This window comes from Athene cunicularia, assembly GCF_003259725.1.
Source record: "Athene cunicularia isolate RWA chromosome 1 unlocalized genomic scaffold, athCun1 chr1_part1, whole genome shotgun sequence".
Taxonomy (NCBI): domain Eukaryota; kingdom Metazoa; phylum Chordata; class Aves; order Strigiformes; family Strigidae; genus Athene; species Athene cunicularia.
The window spans coordinates 71,693,932-71,712,387 of NW_020799091.1; the positions used below are offsets into that span (position 1 = coordinate 71,693,932).

Here is an 18,456-nt window from a genome sequence, read left to right on the forward strand (position 1 = left end):
CCACCCCCGATTGTAAGGAAGTGTTTTCCTTTGATGCCACAGCCTAAGTTGAGCAACAATAGTTCTTAAGTAATAGGATCTGTGCCACTCCTCAGTGGATGGGTGGTGGTATCCTTTTCTTGTACTGCAGATGGGTGGAGAAGCAGAAATGTTACAGCATGGTGCTGACACTTCAGCCAGAAACTGCCTTATTTCAGTTAGAAAGTCATTGCCATCCTCCCCTCCCCCTTTTTATTCTTTTTCTTCTGGCAGCGTATGCAGTTATCAGTTCCTTGGTTTTTACTTGAATTTCTGCTCTCTAATACTTTGTTACCCAGCTCCTAGTAGTTCTGTTTTTGTTAGCTTTTTACTCTAAGGCATGGGGTGGACTGCCTGCCAGGACAGACCCTCGTCTAACTGCTGACATCTCTGAGGAGTGCTGCAACTAATCTGTTGGGTGTAACAACTTTAATGCTTTTGCCATGTCCATTACAATAGGACACAAAACATATATGTGTGCGATCCTGCAGGAGGGAAATGTGGGCAGTTGGTGGAGGGAAAAATTCCTTCTATTCCCATACTTAATATTGTTCAAGACTTGGGTCTAGATTGAAAAGGGTGAGTAAGCAGAATCCCTGCCAGGGAAGCTGAGCTATCCAGGATTGTCAAGGAGAAGACTGAAGGAATGTCATGAGGAATTAAGGCAGGAGCCACACTGAGCTTTCCCTCTACTTATTTTTTATTTGCCCTTATTTGAATTTATAAGCGTGTTCAGTTCACAGAAGGCTCTTTAGAAGGCAGAAAGCATTGGTGTATTTAGAGAAATCAGCCCCTTAAGTCAGCTGAATAATCGTGCAGCTACGTGAACATTTTGGTTTGTATTCCCAGAACATCACAGAGAATATACAAAATAATGATTTAGTTGGTGGGTATTGGTAAAGTTGGTTCCCATTCATGTTAAGAGGATGACAAAATCTGAGATTATTCTTGGGAATTTACTATTAATTGTAGTACTTTATATATTTATATTGTGGTATGTACTGATGCGTTTAATTTTTTCACATATTGAAAGTTATGGAATTTAAGGGTTTATATTACAGAGGTATCATTTTCTTAGGGAAATTGCAATAAAAATATAATCTATCCTTCACTTACTTGCCAAAAATTAAATCATAGCTCAAACATAAAATTCTTGATGCCACTCCTACTACCTAAATAGCACTCCTTTCATTTTTTTAGGAGCTTATGATGTCATCAGCTGAAGCGAAAACATCTACCTCATGACCTGGCATGTAAGTGAAGGAGGAACTGATACTAAAAAAAAAAAAAAGTGTGTGTTGGTGTTTACAATGTGTAAATTGAACCTATATACCTTCAACATTCAGATATCACCTTTTAAATGAAAGCTGTGTGGATTTTAAAGGAGAGGAAGTAATAAAAGAAGCCGTTAACAATGAGGTTCCAGCTTGCAGAACTCCTTGTAATAATTTCATTTAAAATCTATCTTGGTGTACCCTGTAATGCTTGGAAGTCTGGTAGGCATAGATGGAATAATTTTATCTTACCACAATATTTACATGTGCTGCTTCTTCCCCTTTTTATTCTGTGTTTCTTTTCTGGTATAAATTTTGATAGTTGTGATGAATACATACTGTACACAGTGATACCCTTCCTAAAATTAAAAACTTTGGTTGTGCACAAGGTTTAGATGCTTTTACGTTCTCAGATACTTCACAGTAAACTTCCTGCAGTTTTGTGACAGTTCTATTTTTTTCCCTTAAGTAAGCAAAAAATATTTCAATCCTTTGCAGAGGCGTTTTCAGAGATTTTTATTTTTTTTTTTTGTCCGCCTGCTCTCTGCTTTTCTTTTATGTGGCTTAAAGGATTAAAGTGTAGTCATTGCTTTGAGGGGCTGATGTCAGCAGTGAGCTGGGTATTCCTAATTAGTGCCAACACCTGTACCTCATTATGAAGCCTCGTTGAAGCTGTCCAGTGAACCGAGGTAGCCGGTCTCTGTTGCATGTCTCTAATGTGATTATAAACCCCTCTCCTGATGCAAGTTTTATTACTTATTCAACTTTTAGACTGATGTGGAAAGTGAAGCTAAGCTGAGCCATTTGGCTGGCTACCAAAGATCATGAGGAGTGGCAAAGAGAAGGGACGTAGTCATCTCAATTTCAAGACTTCTTGTTCAAAGCGTGCTTCTACTTTGACCGTTTAAATAAAATTTTTTAAAAAGTGCGGGGGGGGGAGAGAGAAGTGATTTTATTTCTGGTTTTCAGTGTCAGATACTCTGAATTTAGAGACCAGATCTAGAGACTCCAGCTGGGCTCTGAACATCTGAGTGCGGTTGCTATTGTGCATAACCCATTGATTTTCTGCAAATAGAGCTTTGGCCTTGACTACTCTTGCACCATCCCTTTGTCTTCGAGGGGTCAGGGCTTAGCAATTCTTTTCCACACAAAACCAGCATCGGTCTCTCCTCCCACCTGATTCTGTACTGTTAGCAGGGCTACAACACCATGTGCTTTGCCACTGCAGTTGGAAAATACCACCTCAGATAGACTTGGCTGATAAAATTAATGGCTCAGATGAGGTGGATCACTATCATGTTTAGGCTTAACAGAGAAAAGTTTAATCACTATTACTTTTTTTCTAAGTAGTTTAAATGGGTTTTTAAGAGTTTAGCTTACAGAATTCAAGCATGCAGCAACACAATGCTGGCTTCAGATTTTGAGTTATTTTCCTGTGAGTGAGGAGAGAGAATAACTTCAGATGTGTATCTTGGAAAGGTTTGAGATAATAAACCTGTAAGAATTCACATGAGAACACTGTACTAGTTATTCAGATTTGAAAAAATGGAAGAAAATGGAAGTGTAGTGGATTCTTAAGCTTCAGACATGGAATTGAAAGTCTTATTATTAAAGGATTCAATCTCTGCGGAGTCTTGGAGAGAAAAAAAAAAAAAAGGTAAATAGGCATAAACTTTTGTATGTTTTTCTATATAAAATATCTGTACGCTTGCTAACATGTCACTTATAAGACTGTCTTACTGGTCAGCTTCAGGAAAGCTGTAATTCAAGTTATTCCTGCTCTGTAAAAGTGCTAATCATCAAGCTATTATATATTCTGATTCTGGATACTTGAAAAGGATTTTGGTCTTGAGAAATGCTCACAGCCCCTTTGGTTTTGTGGTGTGATTTTTTTTTTTTTTTTTCTGTTTTGCTTTTTTAATTTCCTTAGCTTGAATTTGATCTAGCTATCTTTAAGTCCTTGCAGCACATTCTCTTTCGTGTTCTTTTAGCCTTGTGCAAGCTTGGCTGCAATACCTAGAAATGGAATGAAGCATTTGTTTGCAACTACGTATGTCGGTAGACATTCATGTTAGCTTTAGACATGATTTACAGGGGTTGGGAATAAATATAAATAGGTGTGTCTCTGCTACTTTGTGGCAGATATTATAAATTACGAGGAAAAAAAAGTAACAGATTTCAAAGCAGTTGTTTTTGTAAAACAGTTCCTTAATAGCTAGATGAAACTCAAGGAAGTTTTACCAGTGAATTTAACAATGCTTAATGGTGATTTTAAGACTAAAGTGTTTAATGTATAGAAGGCATACCTGTGCTTCCAGAGGCAGTAAGGTAAGGCAGAGACTGCTTTTTCCTTTGCATAGATTTGTGAGGTGCAGCAGTGGTTTGTGTGTGCATGTGTGTATGCGCAGATCCATGTATACATTTCAGGTTATTCCAGGATGCTTTTTATTTCTCCTTTCATTCTTTTGGGTTCTCCAAAAGAAAAATCCTGAATGGGTACTGCCCTAAGGTGCATGTAGGCTATATTTGCACAGCATGTTTATTCAGTTTGTTTATTTAAAATAAAAAGCAACAGCTCTAACACACTGGGAATGATTTAATCTTTACCTTAATAATTCTGACCAAAATAGCTTTCTACAGTGAATGGTGATTAACAAACTCTTCAGGTCAACTGTCAGTATCTCTGGTTCCAAGCCCATCATAATCAGAATCTTCTCTGATGTACATACTCACTTCAGCATTTCCCGTGGCCCTACAGACCACCTGTCTCTAGTCCACAGAGGTCAAGTTGGGAATTGATACATTAAAAAAAGTAAAATCCATTGCAGAGAGGTGAATTGCTGTGAGTAAGTCTGGTTTCAGATGAGCTCTCTTACTGAATTAGGCCAATTGCCACAGAATACACCTAGGGAAAGAGAGCGTTATAAAGCTCACATTCTTTTTCTTGTAAGATTTTGACTTGGAGATTTCTGGCAGATTGACATGACTTACTTGTGTTTAATAGCCCATGTCCTCCATTTGTCTTAATTTTTTTTCAATCTGTTTACTTTTCAACCTCTGCAACATCCTGTGTGATTGAGTTTGTCTAAGCAATTTTGTACAAAATTACCTTTTTTGATGTTTTTTTCCTTCTTAATGACTTCCCTTTGAAGTTTGTTCCATAACTTAGTGTGTCCCTTGTCTTCTGGGCCATGAGAAGCAGCCAGTAGTCTCTTCATCCTGTTCATTTCTTTTTACCACTTGTGGCAGATCTCCTGCTATTCTGCATCCTCCTTTCTCAGCAGGGTAGTCTGTCTAATCTCTTAACGCCATGTCACATTTCTCTTACAGCTGTAGTTGGAGGTTCACATTCTGCAAATATTTTTTTCTCTAGTGGTGCTGGAGGGAGAAGATACTCCCTTGCTCTTAGCCCAAGTGAGTGATCTGCTAGTGTTGCTCATCCATAAAGCTTTCTCCATGTGGTTCAGTGGGTGTAGCAAATGAAACCAGACAGGCTTATATCAGTGCTTGTCCCTGCTGCTCTTGGGCCATGCCAGAAGGATACCTCTCTTGTACCAACGGGCAGCTCTCCGTGCTGTTCTCGTCCTACAATAGTTTCTGTTACAGCTGATTTCAGAATGCCCAAGGACCCCATTTTAAAGGCATTCAATTAACGTGTGTGTTTTCATCATCTTACGGCCTTTCAGAAGTGTCCTGCAGGCGATGTGGCATGGCTGTGCCTGTATTAAACCGAGAGCTGTAGCTGGTGTTGGGGTAGGCAGCAGCGCTTGGCCTCCCTGACAGGGATGTCTGAGGGAGTGGAAGGACCATGCCCAGGCTGCTCCCAGGTCACAGCTTCCATGTGAACAACTGGTCCGTTTTGCTGCTGGGGAGGTGAATGGTAGAAGAGGAGCCTGGGGACACTTTATTCTGCCACAGCCCAAGCACAGGGTTGGTTGTGACCTCTCTCAATTGCAAAGCCCCTGACAAAGGATACAGCTGCAGCCTGCCCTGTGCCCTGCGGCTGCGCAGGGTAAGAGCCTGCAGAGGAAGAGACTTCTTTATGGGTTTATAAAAACTTCACTGACTAACTGGAGTTTCAGGTACAAAACATATTGACTGTGCAGGTTTTGCATTGCTTCGTGGAGTCTTAAGAATGACACTGCCATAGAGGTGGTTTTGTTTGAGCAGTTTTGTAGTTGCGTTTTTAGTTGTCTCTCCATTTCTCAGCAGAGATTTTACTGCTTCTCTTGACAGCATGGGATTCAAGTGCAGCAGCTGCAGCATGTTGTGGGCGCTCACCTATGAGCAAAGTTGTGGTGAAACACCTCCCTACTTCCATGTCTTGTAGGCATTTTCAGTCTTCCCATTGCAGGAGTGGAGAGTGGACAGAGGGACTCACTTTGGAGTCAGATTCATTATCTCACACCTCTGCAGCTTTGGAAGGTCAGCTGTGATAGTTCCTCATCCTCATAAGATGGAAAGGATAGTACTTTCCTCTACTTTCTGACTCCCACTTATTCAAGTACCAGTGCTGTTTGTGATCCACCCTCTCTCTGGGTTGGCACCTTTTTTCTTGTGCCAGAAAAAGCCACCTCCATCCGCTTACTCAACTTTAACACAGCTTGAGTAGGACATGCTTTCCACTAAGAACAGTAGAAGAGTGGTAGTCTGGTCTTACTCATTTTAATCTTGTTTAATTAGTGAGCGGGGAAGAAGAGGAAGGAGGAACATAGGAGTGTTAATGGTCAGTCCTGATGAGTGTGTTCCCTCAGTCAAAAAAATGTAAATGTACTTTGGCTTCAACTTGGCTGTTTGAGAAATCAGACCTTATGTGGTCTGTATGATGCATCTCTGGACTGCTTTCCCAAACAAGATGTCACATTTTTGAAACTTTGAACAAGTGTAATCATCCTGTGGTTCCCCTTTCCAGGGTAGTATCAGCTCCAGTGGTCAAGTTTGCTATTTATTTTGTCGTTGCTGCACCTTATGTTATGACATTAAAAATATAGTTAATTTTTCTTTTTGCCTTTGCTCTGTACATAAAAATGAACAAACACCAGTTGGTCACAGTATCTCTTTCACAATATCTTCTTCCACCTCAATTCAGAGAAACCTGGAATGGTATTTATATTTTTATAAATCTATTTTAAATCTGTATGATTAAAAGACCCCTCAACATTATTGGTGTCTTGTATATTACAAATTTTAGCACACAACATTAAATTAACTGACTGGCCATTAAAATTAATTTAAATTCATTAGTTAAGACAAATTTTGTTGTCTTTTTAAAAAATTTTTTAAACTATAAAGACATATTCTAGTAAATCTTTGCTCACGCTTTGATGTTTTGACATGGAGAACTAAAATAATAGTGCAACCTCATGTAAAATGTCATGTGTGAAATGCTAGAAAATATAATAGGATGTCAGTATTCAACCAATGATTTAGAATATTCCAAATATTATTTTGAGTTCTGGCTGTGACAATACATTCCCTTTAACTGTTCCTATCCAGTGATCCTCTTGGTGCCCTTTTTTTACTTGAGGAAAACTTTACTATCCAGATTGTTTATTTTTAGATTGTAAATGAAAACCATTTCTTCTCGGATGAGGAAAGAAATTATCAACTTGATGTTTCCTATAGGAAAATATTAATGTTTTTGCTTTCTCTTATCCTTTGAATAGAATATAAAGACACAACTTAGTGTTTTCTGCCTTTTGCAATCCTTCAGGTTTTGTTAGTTATGCAAACCTTCGCAGCAAAGTGGTTAGTCTTTTCAAAGCATTGTAAGAAATAAATGAATCAAAACAGATAAAATATTTAATGCAGGCTGCTGTTGTTGATTTTTTTAATTATTTGAGATTTAGGAAAAACAAAATAAGAACAGTGAAACCTACTTTATTTATTAGCAAGTACCAAAAAATTAATTTATTATTTTAAGCAGGTATCTTGCAGGATATGAGAACTTTTGTTTATGCTATTAATAGAAAAGTTAGTTTTCATAATCCCAAATAGTGCATATGTTTCTAGATCCTTCCTTCATTGATAGTGTTTCCTACTTGTGTTCCTAGCTGTGATACTAGTTCCTTACTTGCTTTTTGTCATGAAAGCATGCATTACTACAGCTGGAGAGCAGAGAAACAAATACAAGTGGGCAACTGCTGGCACTGTCAGGCAGATAGGGCACAATGGCAGCTTCACTTAAAGTGGTGTAATACTGGTTATTACGTAATTTTCAATTAAATGGTGATGCTTCTGTGTTTATGGGGTTTTTTTCATCCCCCACCCCACTGTGATGCAATTTCATGACTGTACAACAGCAGGACAATACTTAGTGACTTAGGGCATCACAGGGATTTTTCTTCTGTTTGACCTCATGTATGCATTGACAGGAAGGGCAGCAAGCAGCAAGGTCGCGGGATACACGCTTGGGAGACCTGGATGCAGCTGCCTGCTTTGCCGGAGGCTCCCCGCGTGATGTATGGCTGCTCTGCGCCGCAGCTCTGAAATGTCAGTGCTTTCAGTGCTTGCTTAACATGAGCTTATCGTGAGGATAGATACGGTAAAGACTGCAAAACACTGAGAGCCAAGGTAATGTGAATCATACCAGCTCTTAAAATAGAAAGCCCAGCTAAACGCTCTCTGAGGTTTTTCTGCTCAGTCATATTGGTGAAGCGTGTGTGTGCTGCTCTTGTTTCTTGCTGGCGCTTGGCGTGCCCGTGACTGCAGTCTCCTTGCAGATACAGCGCACGTGGCAGTCTTTGGGTGTTGAACCCCCCCAGGGGAGCTCCTGGGCAGCCATCTCCTTGTTTACCCAGCTTAGCGCTGGGTGCGATGACCTGATGCAGGTCCCTTTTTAGTAGCAGTACATCCACACCAGTCTTTCATCAAAGCGGACGTTGTCCTTAGCTCGGTCTTTGTTGAGTAAGTATAATACATGTGGGCTTGTGGGGTTTTCTTTTTTCTTTTGCCCCTTGGTTATTAGATGCCTCAGTGTTAATGTCAGGCATGAGCTTTCTTCTGAGGGAGCCCTGTAAAACAGGCAACACAAGATCAGTAACTGCATCTCCCCTGCTGAGGGCTCCTCAGAGTGGACAAATTCCCTGAGCGTGTAGCTGGGGTAGGTGCTTTTCCATGTCACTTGGTGAATGTGGGTGGTTAGAGGGCCGTATTCAAGTTAGCCCCTGCCTCCTGGAGGTTTCCTTCAGGGATCAATTAGCTACCATGGAGTTTCCAACAGCCTGACGTGAGGCTGTTTGTGCCATGCTGGCCTGAGGAAGCAAGAGCTGTTTCCCTCCATGACATGAGACACTCCTCCCTGCCCTGTGGGCCTGCCTGCCATGATGGCCACTTTGGTCTCCGGCACTGACCTGCTGCATGACAGCTGAGATGGTGGTGCTTCACGGGCTGCTTGCGTGTTTAATGCTGCTGTGACTTTCCTGCTGGGAACTTGTTCCTTGTTTCATTGCTCTGGTGGCTGTGTCACTCCCCCCAGCCATGAGATGGGCCTGGCCAGGGTAAGCAGAAAAGCAGTGCTGAAGGGGCGTCATGCTCCCTCAGCCGTGCGCAGGCAGCGATACCGAGCATGGTACCCTGATGTGGGTGGCAGTGCCCTTTTCCAAGGGCTGTGCACTCATTTTAGCATTTCCCCTGACTGGGAGCAACACCGGGAGGTGGGTGAGAAATTGGGAGGTGGTTGAGGACTGAGTGTTCACCAGGTTGCAGCTGGGCAGACACGCCTGAGGTGTGTGAGCATAGCAATGCCAGGCAGTGCCAGGCTGGTTGTGGCTTCAGGGGAGGAAGTGATTTTTTTGTTTTTCTTTTAAAAGCAGGCTTTTGTTCAAACTCAGTATGATATTTTGAAGGAAATAATTTTTTTTGCTGTCCAAATCTCTACTGCTCCTTTAGGAAAACAATAGTTCTGTTAATAAACAGTGTAAAAAGAGTGTTGTTTTCAGGAGCAGAAAGTAATTATGAGGGCTGAAATAGAGAGGAGCAGAACCATGTACACACTGGTGTAGTTGCTTGAATTAATGACAGTCTGATGTTGTTTATTTTTAAAAATTGATTCTGCCCAGATCAGTGTCGTCTTCAGGATGCTAATCTAAAGCTGCAGTGTTTAATGGGCAGAAATACTTCCATGTCAGCCTGGCCCACCTGGCTGCTCTGTGTACAGGTCAACACCAGCAGCTTGCTTCAAAGACAAAAATAAGGCTGCTGGGTCACTGCTGGGTATTGAGGAAGCACAGAGAAGAGAACACGATTTAATTTATTTCTACTCTCTTAGAGAGTTTCTGTTGAGGTAATGGTAGCGTTGCGTGTGTTGCTGGTGACTTGCTCTTCTGAGATGGATTGCTGATTTTTAACAAGCTTCTTGGCATGAGGAGTTTTTGCTGAAGGCCTCTGGTGGAAATCTGTGCCCTCTGCCCTCACGGTGGATTGACGCACAGTTGCGGCAGTGGAAATTAAAATCTGCACTTCTGTTTTCAAGGTAGGAAAGGCAGTTGTACTTGGGGCACGCTGTATTTTATTGTGTCGTCAAAGCATGTTATAAATGTGAAGTAGAATCACTTACCCTCTTTTTATACTCACAAAGCAAAATGATGGGCGTTAAGTGCTTTGCACTAGACTGAGTGATGAATCATTGTCATAGAAGGGCACATGAAATGATGTCAGGGTTCCCTTTTGGCCCATAATCCACAAATGAATGCAGGGGGGATTTTATTTGGGGTTTCTTCATCCTAGTTTTATGATCTATCAGCTGACTTCAGTCCAGAATTTTAACTGTTTCAGGGAATAAGTCATGCTGGAAGATGACATCTTGGACTTTTTTCTTTTTTTCCTCCTTTTAAAACCTACTGTATCCTTGTGGCAGCTGCCAAAGTGCCTTATATAAAAAGGGTAACATATAAGGAAAACAGAGCTCAAGACTATGTCTAGTTGCTACTGCACTTCATACAGACCCATGTTATTAGCCAGATTTCTGTAACATGCAGTTCCTTGCTTACTAGAATTATTTATTTACCTAATGACAAAGGAATCTGCTGTCACTCGTAGTACTGCTTCTAAAAGCTGGTGCATTCCTCCTTCTGTTGAATTAAAAATTATGATATTAACCAAGATATAGTATGAAATAATAGCAAGAAAAGTTATTTTGTGGTAGGCCCAGTACAGTCTTCAGAGGATAATTCAATATTTTATTTTGAGGGGTGAGGGGAGGATAGGATAGGTGTGCTCGCTCTCACAGAGTTTTTAAGTAGAGCGGGGATATATTACTGATTTTTTCAAATTTTCTGATTAGAGTGAAATAAAGTAACAATTTTACCTTTTTTTTGTTGAACTTAGTTTTCTGTGAATTGTTTAATGTTTCAAACCTTTTCAGTGCAGCAAATATTGCTAACCCAAGTTCTGAGTGGGTGTTTTTTCCAGTTTATATAGCCTTTTTGTGAGATGGATAGGATATTAAAAAATAATAATAAAAAACCCAAACACGAGTGATCTCTCTTCCTCTAGTTATTTGAAAGGTTGTATTAACTCTACTCATATTTCGTAATTTCCCTGGCAGTTGACTATGAAATTTGACCTATTTAAATGGTTTTACTGTACTACATTTCCTGGAGACCTTTCAAGATAATTTGCTTCCTAATCTAAATTTAACAGTTACATAAACCACATTTTGGAGACTTGGAAATTTCTACCTACTGCCTCTGCCTTTTTTTTTTTTTTTTTTTTTTTTTTTATATTTGCATATAGCTTGTCATTTGGTTTTCATACATAGATGCTGGGTTTCTTTTTAATAAGATATAGAAAGTAGGTTATTTTTTGTCCCACTTGAAAGTTTCCTTATTGCTGTGGCCAATTCCATTTTTGTCAGTCTATTTTAAAATGTGAAGAAATAAAACCTCACAGGTCTAGGATATATTTGCGTTACAGTTCTTGGTTGCCTTTTCCTTCTGTATAGGTCTTAACAGGTAGTGAGTAGCAGCATATGGATATGTTTAACCTTTCTCTGCAACAAACTGAAATCAGGAAGGAGGGGCTGCTACTCCTTGGAGATACTGTTTTGTTCGGAAATCTTGGCTGGATTTAAGGATTCATTTTGTACGCTTATCACTGATGTCTTGCCTAATATGCTGTGCGAATTCAGACTCCGTGAGATACCTCATCCTTCTTTCTGCTAACTCTGTTACTGATGAACTATGCTGAGGAATGTGTTTGAACAAGAGGATAAACGTAATAGTTAATTTGGTAAATGTAGTTGTTTACTCTGCTACAAACTGAAAAAGGAAAAATGTTTGTTGCTGTTTTTTCTGCAGGAGTAATGCATCTAGCTTTTCAGAAATGGGAAATGCTGTAAGTCAGTGCAATGCTGATTTTCCTCGGTGTGGTAGAAGCAAGTGGCTGTTTCTTGTTCACTTCAGCAGTGCAGATATCTGAATAAGCAAAGGGGAGCAAGCATAATTTAAAAATTGTTAATTACAAAACATCTCCCCTAGATTTTTGGAAATATCAGTGTTACCCTTTTGATCAGGCTCTTTCACGTGCTGGCTGATATGTTGATTATTCTGTGTTTAATTTCAGCCAGGTGAGTGCAGGGTGGCTTTTTCCTGGCTTTCCTTGAAAGTTCAGCCATGTGCTGGATCCAGCATCGGGTTTGGCTCCAGGGCAAAATTCCCAATATGGGCAGCAGCCTTTGGGAAGCTGGGGAAATGCTGGCAGTGAGATGTTGCTGCCCGTGGCCGAGAAGTGTGCGTTTCCTGGGGTTATTTTTGGGTGAACACCTAAAGGGTTCAGGGCATCATGGCCTGCATTTGGATATTTAGGTGACAGTGGGGAGCGAGGCCAGTTTATCTTTTTTTTAAGTTGCGGTTCTTGTTTTAGGTGTTTTGAGGAGGTCAGGGATGTACCTGCAGCCATGGCTTGACAAGTCAGAAATGCGCTGAGTATGGAATATGATTCGAGTTTAGGAACCACTCTGGTAACTGATATTAAAAATGATGCCAGAAAATATTCCATTGCAATAATTGCCGGGAGAATTTAGTATCTTTTTGCTTGCAACATGGTGGTTTCTTAATGTCACTTCTGTGTTTTAATTTTCATGTAAAAGATCCTTGAAGGTGAACATCTTTGGAGTTTGTATATGTTGTCATATAAGTCTTTCCGTGGATTTTTTTTTTTTAAAAAAAAGGGGGCAAAATAGCTTCAGATCAAGGCTTGTTATATTTTGAATTATAATTTTTAAGGTAATTGTGCTTGAGCATATTTTGAATCTACAGCCAAAGCACCCCTACTTACCTTTTAAGGTATTGAGATTCATTACTGAGTGACTGGGAACTTTTTAGAGGGGTGGAGGCACTTACCTCTTTCACTCTGCGACATTTCATTGTTGAGTTGCGTTACACTCCTTGTTTTTCTTAGCTTGTACATTGGAACTGCTAGAAAGTTTAAATGCTAAAACTAAGTTCTCAAAATTTAGACAAAAAGTTCAGCATGCACGTTTGCAAATGCCTGGATGAAGATAAGGGAAGTGGAAGGAAGCTGAGGGTTTTAGCTGCTCGCTATCCAGCATTTCCATCATGCTCCTAATGATGGCTCATCTTTTCTTACCTTTTTTTCTTTATAAGTAGCATCTATTTGAGACTGCCTTCTAAATTTATTTTGAACTATTCTGTGGAAAAAAGTATAATCTGTTATAAAAATTTACTAAATTTTTCATTTTGTGTGTAAAAATAATATTTACTTGATTCTCTTGGTGTTGCCACATGCCATTCATTACACCTGATACTCTGTGGTAGGAAGAGGGCACTGGCAGTCTCATGAATTTATTTCATGAAGTCTTGATGCACATGTTGAAAAAAATTCACTGTGCTGCTTTATTCTAGGCTTAATTGGCACCATAGTTTTCAGGGGTGAAGTTAGAAAAGAGGCAAAGCTAGGATATATGAGGGATTTTATCCATTTCTGTGGGATTTTTGTTTCTGCTTGTTTGGTTTGGGTTTTTGATATGCAAGGATTGCTCTTTCTATATTTAGCCCTTTTAGGGATATGTGTGTGTATATATTTATTTTTTTTTTTTTAACTTCTTCAGTGCTTTGCAAGTGGTAAAACATAAATGTGATAGAAGAAGCAGGAATTGTGAGGCACAGGGTTGCTTGCGGCTTTGCTCTGAACTGTATCATCTGGCTAATAGTATCACTGTCTGAAGAGGGGACAAACAAACTGGAGGGTGCCAGACCACTTTGGAGGTAACTGGACTGAAGCTGGGAAAGGTTGACATCGGTTTCTCTGTTGTGGGGTCTGGCTGTGTGTCTCCTGTTTTTCTGAACTGAGCGGCTGCTGATTCTTCTGCATTCTGCGGAGGCAAGTGAAGGAGTGAGACGGGAGCTTTACCACAAAATGGGTGTTACTTTGGGATCCCCCTATAGTGGCTAGGGAGTGGAAACATCATTAGTTAGCCTTTCTGATGAGCTTTGGGGTGGAAGTGAGCTGGAATTTGTGGCAGTCCCATAGTGCACAAGGATACAATGAAGGAGTCTCCTACTAAAACCAAAAGTGAAGCCCCTTGCAGAGGTAGTCCTATTGAATGATGCTGAGGCTGTTACTCTTGCATCCTGTGAGTGAACCACAGTGAACCTGTAGCATGTTGGTCACTTTAATAATCTGTTTTACTGAATGCAGCACACCTGTGATTTGTTACAGCTCTGTGGGCTCTTATTCACAGTTGTGGTTAATACTGCTGCAAAAAATCGGGCAGGAATCCAGTGTTACTACTATTCACTTCTTTTACCCTGAGTGACTGCTTTTGCAATGATGGAGGTGTAAATCTCTTGCCTGGGCTGCTGTAAATCCAGTTTTCAAATGTAACTTCTTCTTGTTGTTTTGTTTTCTCCTGTAGCTTTGTTGGCAGAGGTGTGCTTTCTGTTCTGAAGTTTTTGTTACACTTGCCACTTCTGTGTAAGCAGTCTTTGAAGTAGCCATCTCCTCTTTGCTTTCCCAGTTCCCTAGGCAGACGTCCAGGCTTCCTGGGTGTTCCCTCCTGCAGTTGTATCTCTCAACCTCGTGTTTGACCCTACTTTAATTGAATGCTCATGTTGTGGTCTGTAGATGCCTGTCTAGTACAGAGTGAAAAGGTTTTATTGCTGCATGTTTATATAGACCTATGAGATGAGAATCGCCTGCCATAAGCTTTCAGCACCTTTTAACAACTGCTCAAAAATTCATCTGAACATAAAAACAAGCAAGGAGTGAGGACTTGCACTTCTTGCTAAGAAATGGAAGCCAGGAATATTGCTCGGCACACCTAGATGCCTCTTTTCATTGTCTCCCAAGGTCTTTGTAATGTGCTGATGGTCTGTAAGCCAGGGCTGTTTGAAACTGAAGACTGCCAGCAGAGAAGGTGTTGCTGCAGGCAAACCTGCTCCTTTCTAGGGAGGGTGGTATGCTCCGGGGGCTGGGTTTGACTGCTGAGGTACAAGCTCTCAAAGAGGCAATACCATCTTATTTGCTCTTGATTGAAATCCATGCCTTTTAAACTACACGAATTGGCAAGATGAAAGTAGTCGTCTTGTCCTCTCCTTACCCAGCAGTTAACTTCAAGTCTAGTGCCCCCAAAACATGCACAAAGAACAAGCCCTTCTGGCTCAGGTGCCTTCTACCTGTCAAGAGCTTTTGCCCAAGAGATTCATGGAAGTTTCTTCATCTGATTGGTGCCTGCACAAGCCACTTCACTTTGCTGGCTGGAAGTGAAGTCCTGTGGTGTTTTAGATACTTTGGTTTTGATTTAGCTGTTCTAGTGGATACTGATCTTTGTATACAGCATGGCTGCCCCAAGTTGCTTGAGCTATGAGAGAAGGTGAATTAATGTGAAATTAATTGCTATGTAATGGGAGTTTATTGCTTGCTTAAAGTGATACAAATTACACCTTTTGATGTCCTGTCCTGTTGACCACTGTGTCTGTCTCTTCCTCCTGAGTTAAATAACTGACTTAAGTTCTATATCTACCTGCTTGAAAACTGCACACATCGTTTCCTTTATCAGCTTCGAGGATTGTGGGCAGTGTCTTTTTATAACAGATAGGTCAGAAGGATTGTTTTAAACTTTGAGTGATCATTGCATTTAGATTCAGTAAATTCACTCCCTTAGATATAAAAGGCTGCTGAAAATTCCCACTCAATTAAACAGTTGTGCTGCAAATAATTTGATTTCAATCTCTTCAAAGCCTTTGGATAGGCTTCTCTTATCTGGAAATCTTGTTTATCCCATGACCTTTGGAAATCTCAAGACCCATTGTAGAGTAACTAATGTGGAGGGTTTATTGAATGCACTGTTCAGCTGTGTTGTTTTTTTTAACAACACATGGTTTGGTTTTGTTTAAGAAATGAAGCCGCTTATGTTTCAGGTGCAGCAAGACTGGCACTTCTGATACTGCAGGCACTTCAGGTTGATCTGTCTAGGATAGGATACTTAAGTGTGTAACCTGCTGTGCCTATATTCTGCTTGAAAAAAAAAAAAAAGTTGCAGATTCTTGCAGAATCATTTTTTTACTTTTTTTCTAATGATTTGCTCATTCAATTCATTAAAAAGATGGGTGTGATTTTTGTTTCTACTATTATTAATTGTAAATTGTTATTGGTTCTTATTTAGCAAATGTAATATTGAATATTATAGAATAGTAGAACTTACAAGAATGTCTATGGATTTCTGTTGGCACTTGTTTATAGAGTATTTAGTTGATCACTATTTTGATCTTTCTTTTATTAAGTAGCGGTGCAGAATTTTCTTCTTCACCGTTCTCTGTATACACCACATGTTCAAAAATCAATTTCAGAAAGCTCAGTACCTTTTTTTAATGGAATTGGTGCAGCGCCAGGGCAGCATTTCTCACTGATACCCTTGATCACTTCTCAAACTTCTGAAAGCCACGTTTCTTGTTAACTAAGCAGTGATCAGATGATTTAAATCTGTCACCATTTTCTGTGTTTGTATCTATTTAATTTGCCTTTTGTGTTGCATGGATGCCTTTGGGTTTCTCTTTATGTTTTAAGGTGAGTTATGTTTCTAAATCCTTGCCTTGCTGTGCATCCACCTTATTTCCTGGCCTCCACCCGTCTCTCAGCTAGCAACTGCCACCATGGCAACTCTTCCTCTGGCTGAACAGATGGGACATTGAGTCTCCTCCGAGAGCAGAGCACCGCTCATGCCCTGCCGGGGATCAGCTGGCGGGTTGCACTCCCTTCCGCAAAATTTAAAGCAAGCTCTGCCCAGCAGAGGCATGCTGGTTTTGAGGTGCTTAGTTTCACAAATAATACTGTGATCTAACAGTTGCTTGCAGAAATAAAATGTAGTGGCTGAACCGGGATTATTTATGTGCCTGAAAGCGCTTCAGAGGAGCTCTGCCTTTAGTACGAAGCGCTTGGCATCAGCCAGCAGCCGGTGATTTTCTGGTAGAATGGTTGCCATCAACTTTTTTTTTCTCTTTAGGATGCGTCAGGATGAAACGCCACAGGCATCTAAGCACCAGTGACAGTTCAGACAATGAGAGTAAGTAATACCTACCAGTTTTTCTTTGGTCTATCACCCCCTTGTGGTTTCCTTCTGTGGTTTGAGGTCAAACCGTTTCACCTCTTATAATTAAAAAAAATGTTTCTTACTTGATTTCTTTTTGTGTTCTGTGGTCTTTAGTGTTCTGAATCCTGTTACAGGAGGAAAATGAAGTGAAGGATCCTGTAAACTTGGGGGGAGTTTTGAGTCAGCTTACAATTTGAAGAAAAACATGTATGTCTTTCCCTTTCAGAGTTGGGAAAAATAAATACATAATTCAAGATAAATTTTCATGTCAAGAGTCTTATTTTGCAATTACTTTTTTTTTAAAGTAGTCCTGTTGTCTCTTGTGTAGAACCTCATTTTTAAAATTACTGGGGGTGTCAAGCTGTTTGAGCATTGGTGTGTTGGAGCTATAGATAAGATAGAGTTATAACCAGTATATGGATTGTTGTGTTATCTTATACTGGTTCTTGATCTATTCCACTTTGGTCTGTTATACAATTTAGTAAAGTTATCTTTTAAATGTTCCTTAGCACACATCTGCCTGAGGTTGCATCTTCCCATTTTATCTGGAAAAAACCCTTCTGTATAGCAGGGTCTTGTTTGTTTCTTATAAACCTGTGCCTATCTAGTATCTCTATATGTAAGTAATGATGATTCATTGTTGTATTTGTTGCAAGTCATCAATGTATCCTGTACTGAAATAACATTTTGCCCAGGAATGCCTAGACATCACACTATGGTTGTTTGCCTCTCTCATCAGCAGGCTTTAGTATTGTTGGTTTTGTGTTTGTTTTTTTTAGCACTTGCAAACTCTGTCCTCGGTTTTGTTCCTCCTTCCTCTTTGTTAGAAAGAAAATGAAGGAAAGTGGTCTGCCTGCTTGTTTGTTTACTCACACTTGTACTGGGCAGAGCAGAATGTACCCATAAGCTCAATGTGCTGCTGTTTTACAAAGAATGAGTGGAACAGGAGGGGCAGTAATCAAGCCTACAGACTGCTTAAGAGTTTTTATGCCCACGTCTTGTCAAAAAATTATGATAATTCAAGAGATTGGAGTGCCTTGTGTTCTACAGAAAAATTAAATTAATTGAAATGAGCTATAATGGTTAATGGTCCCTCTTTTTTTTTTTTTTTTTTTTTTTTTTTTTTTCTTCTTGTTCTAAATACAGGAGCAAGTCAAAAACACCAGCAAATGAACAAAAGAAACCTGCTGAGGTAAGAACCAGGGTTAAAGATTTGTCACTAGTAGTTTTTTGTCATGTAGTTTTCATGTTTCTAAGCCTTGAAACCATGAACTTTGAACTAGTGCCAGTGGGTCCTTTTGTCACCTGTCAAATTCTCTGTGAAATTGTGTTTTCCCCACTGCACAAGAATTATGGGAGCTCTGGTGTTTGATCTCCCAAAATGACTTATGACATTTGCAGGCTAACATATAGTTCTTTCTTCCCCTGAAATTTAGTCTCATTTTGAAATTGAAAAAGCTGGGATGGTCTTATGATTTGAGAGCATGCCACAGAAGGAAGTGGTTCATATGTATGGGAAGTGGTCTTTCTGTCTTTCTGTCTTTCTGTCTTTCTGTCTTTCTGTCTTTCTGTCTTTCTGTCTTTCTGTCTTTCTGTCTTTCTGTCTTTCTGTCT

The 18,456-nt window shown here is 40.0% G+C and overlaps 1 protein-coding gene across 1 annotated transcript in view; it reads left to right on the forward strand.

Annotated features, from left to right (window-relative positions):
- Positions 1–17,965: 17,965 nt before the first annotated feature.
- Positions 17,966–18,456, forward strand: part of JADE3 (jade family PHD finger 3) — a gene marked incomplete at its 5' end in the record, with an annotated part of 33,548 nt that continues 33,057 nt past the window's right edge. The window contains one exon of the mRNA XM_026846005.1: positions 17,966–18,034. Within this exon, the coding sequence (XP_026701806.1) occupies positions 17,966–18,034 (69 nt within the window). The remainder of the gene's footprint in view (positions 18,035–18,456) is intronic.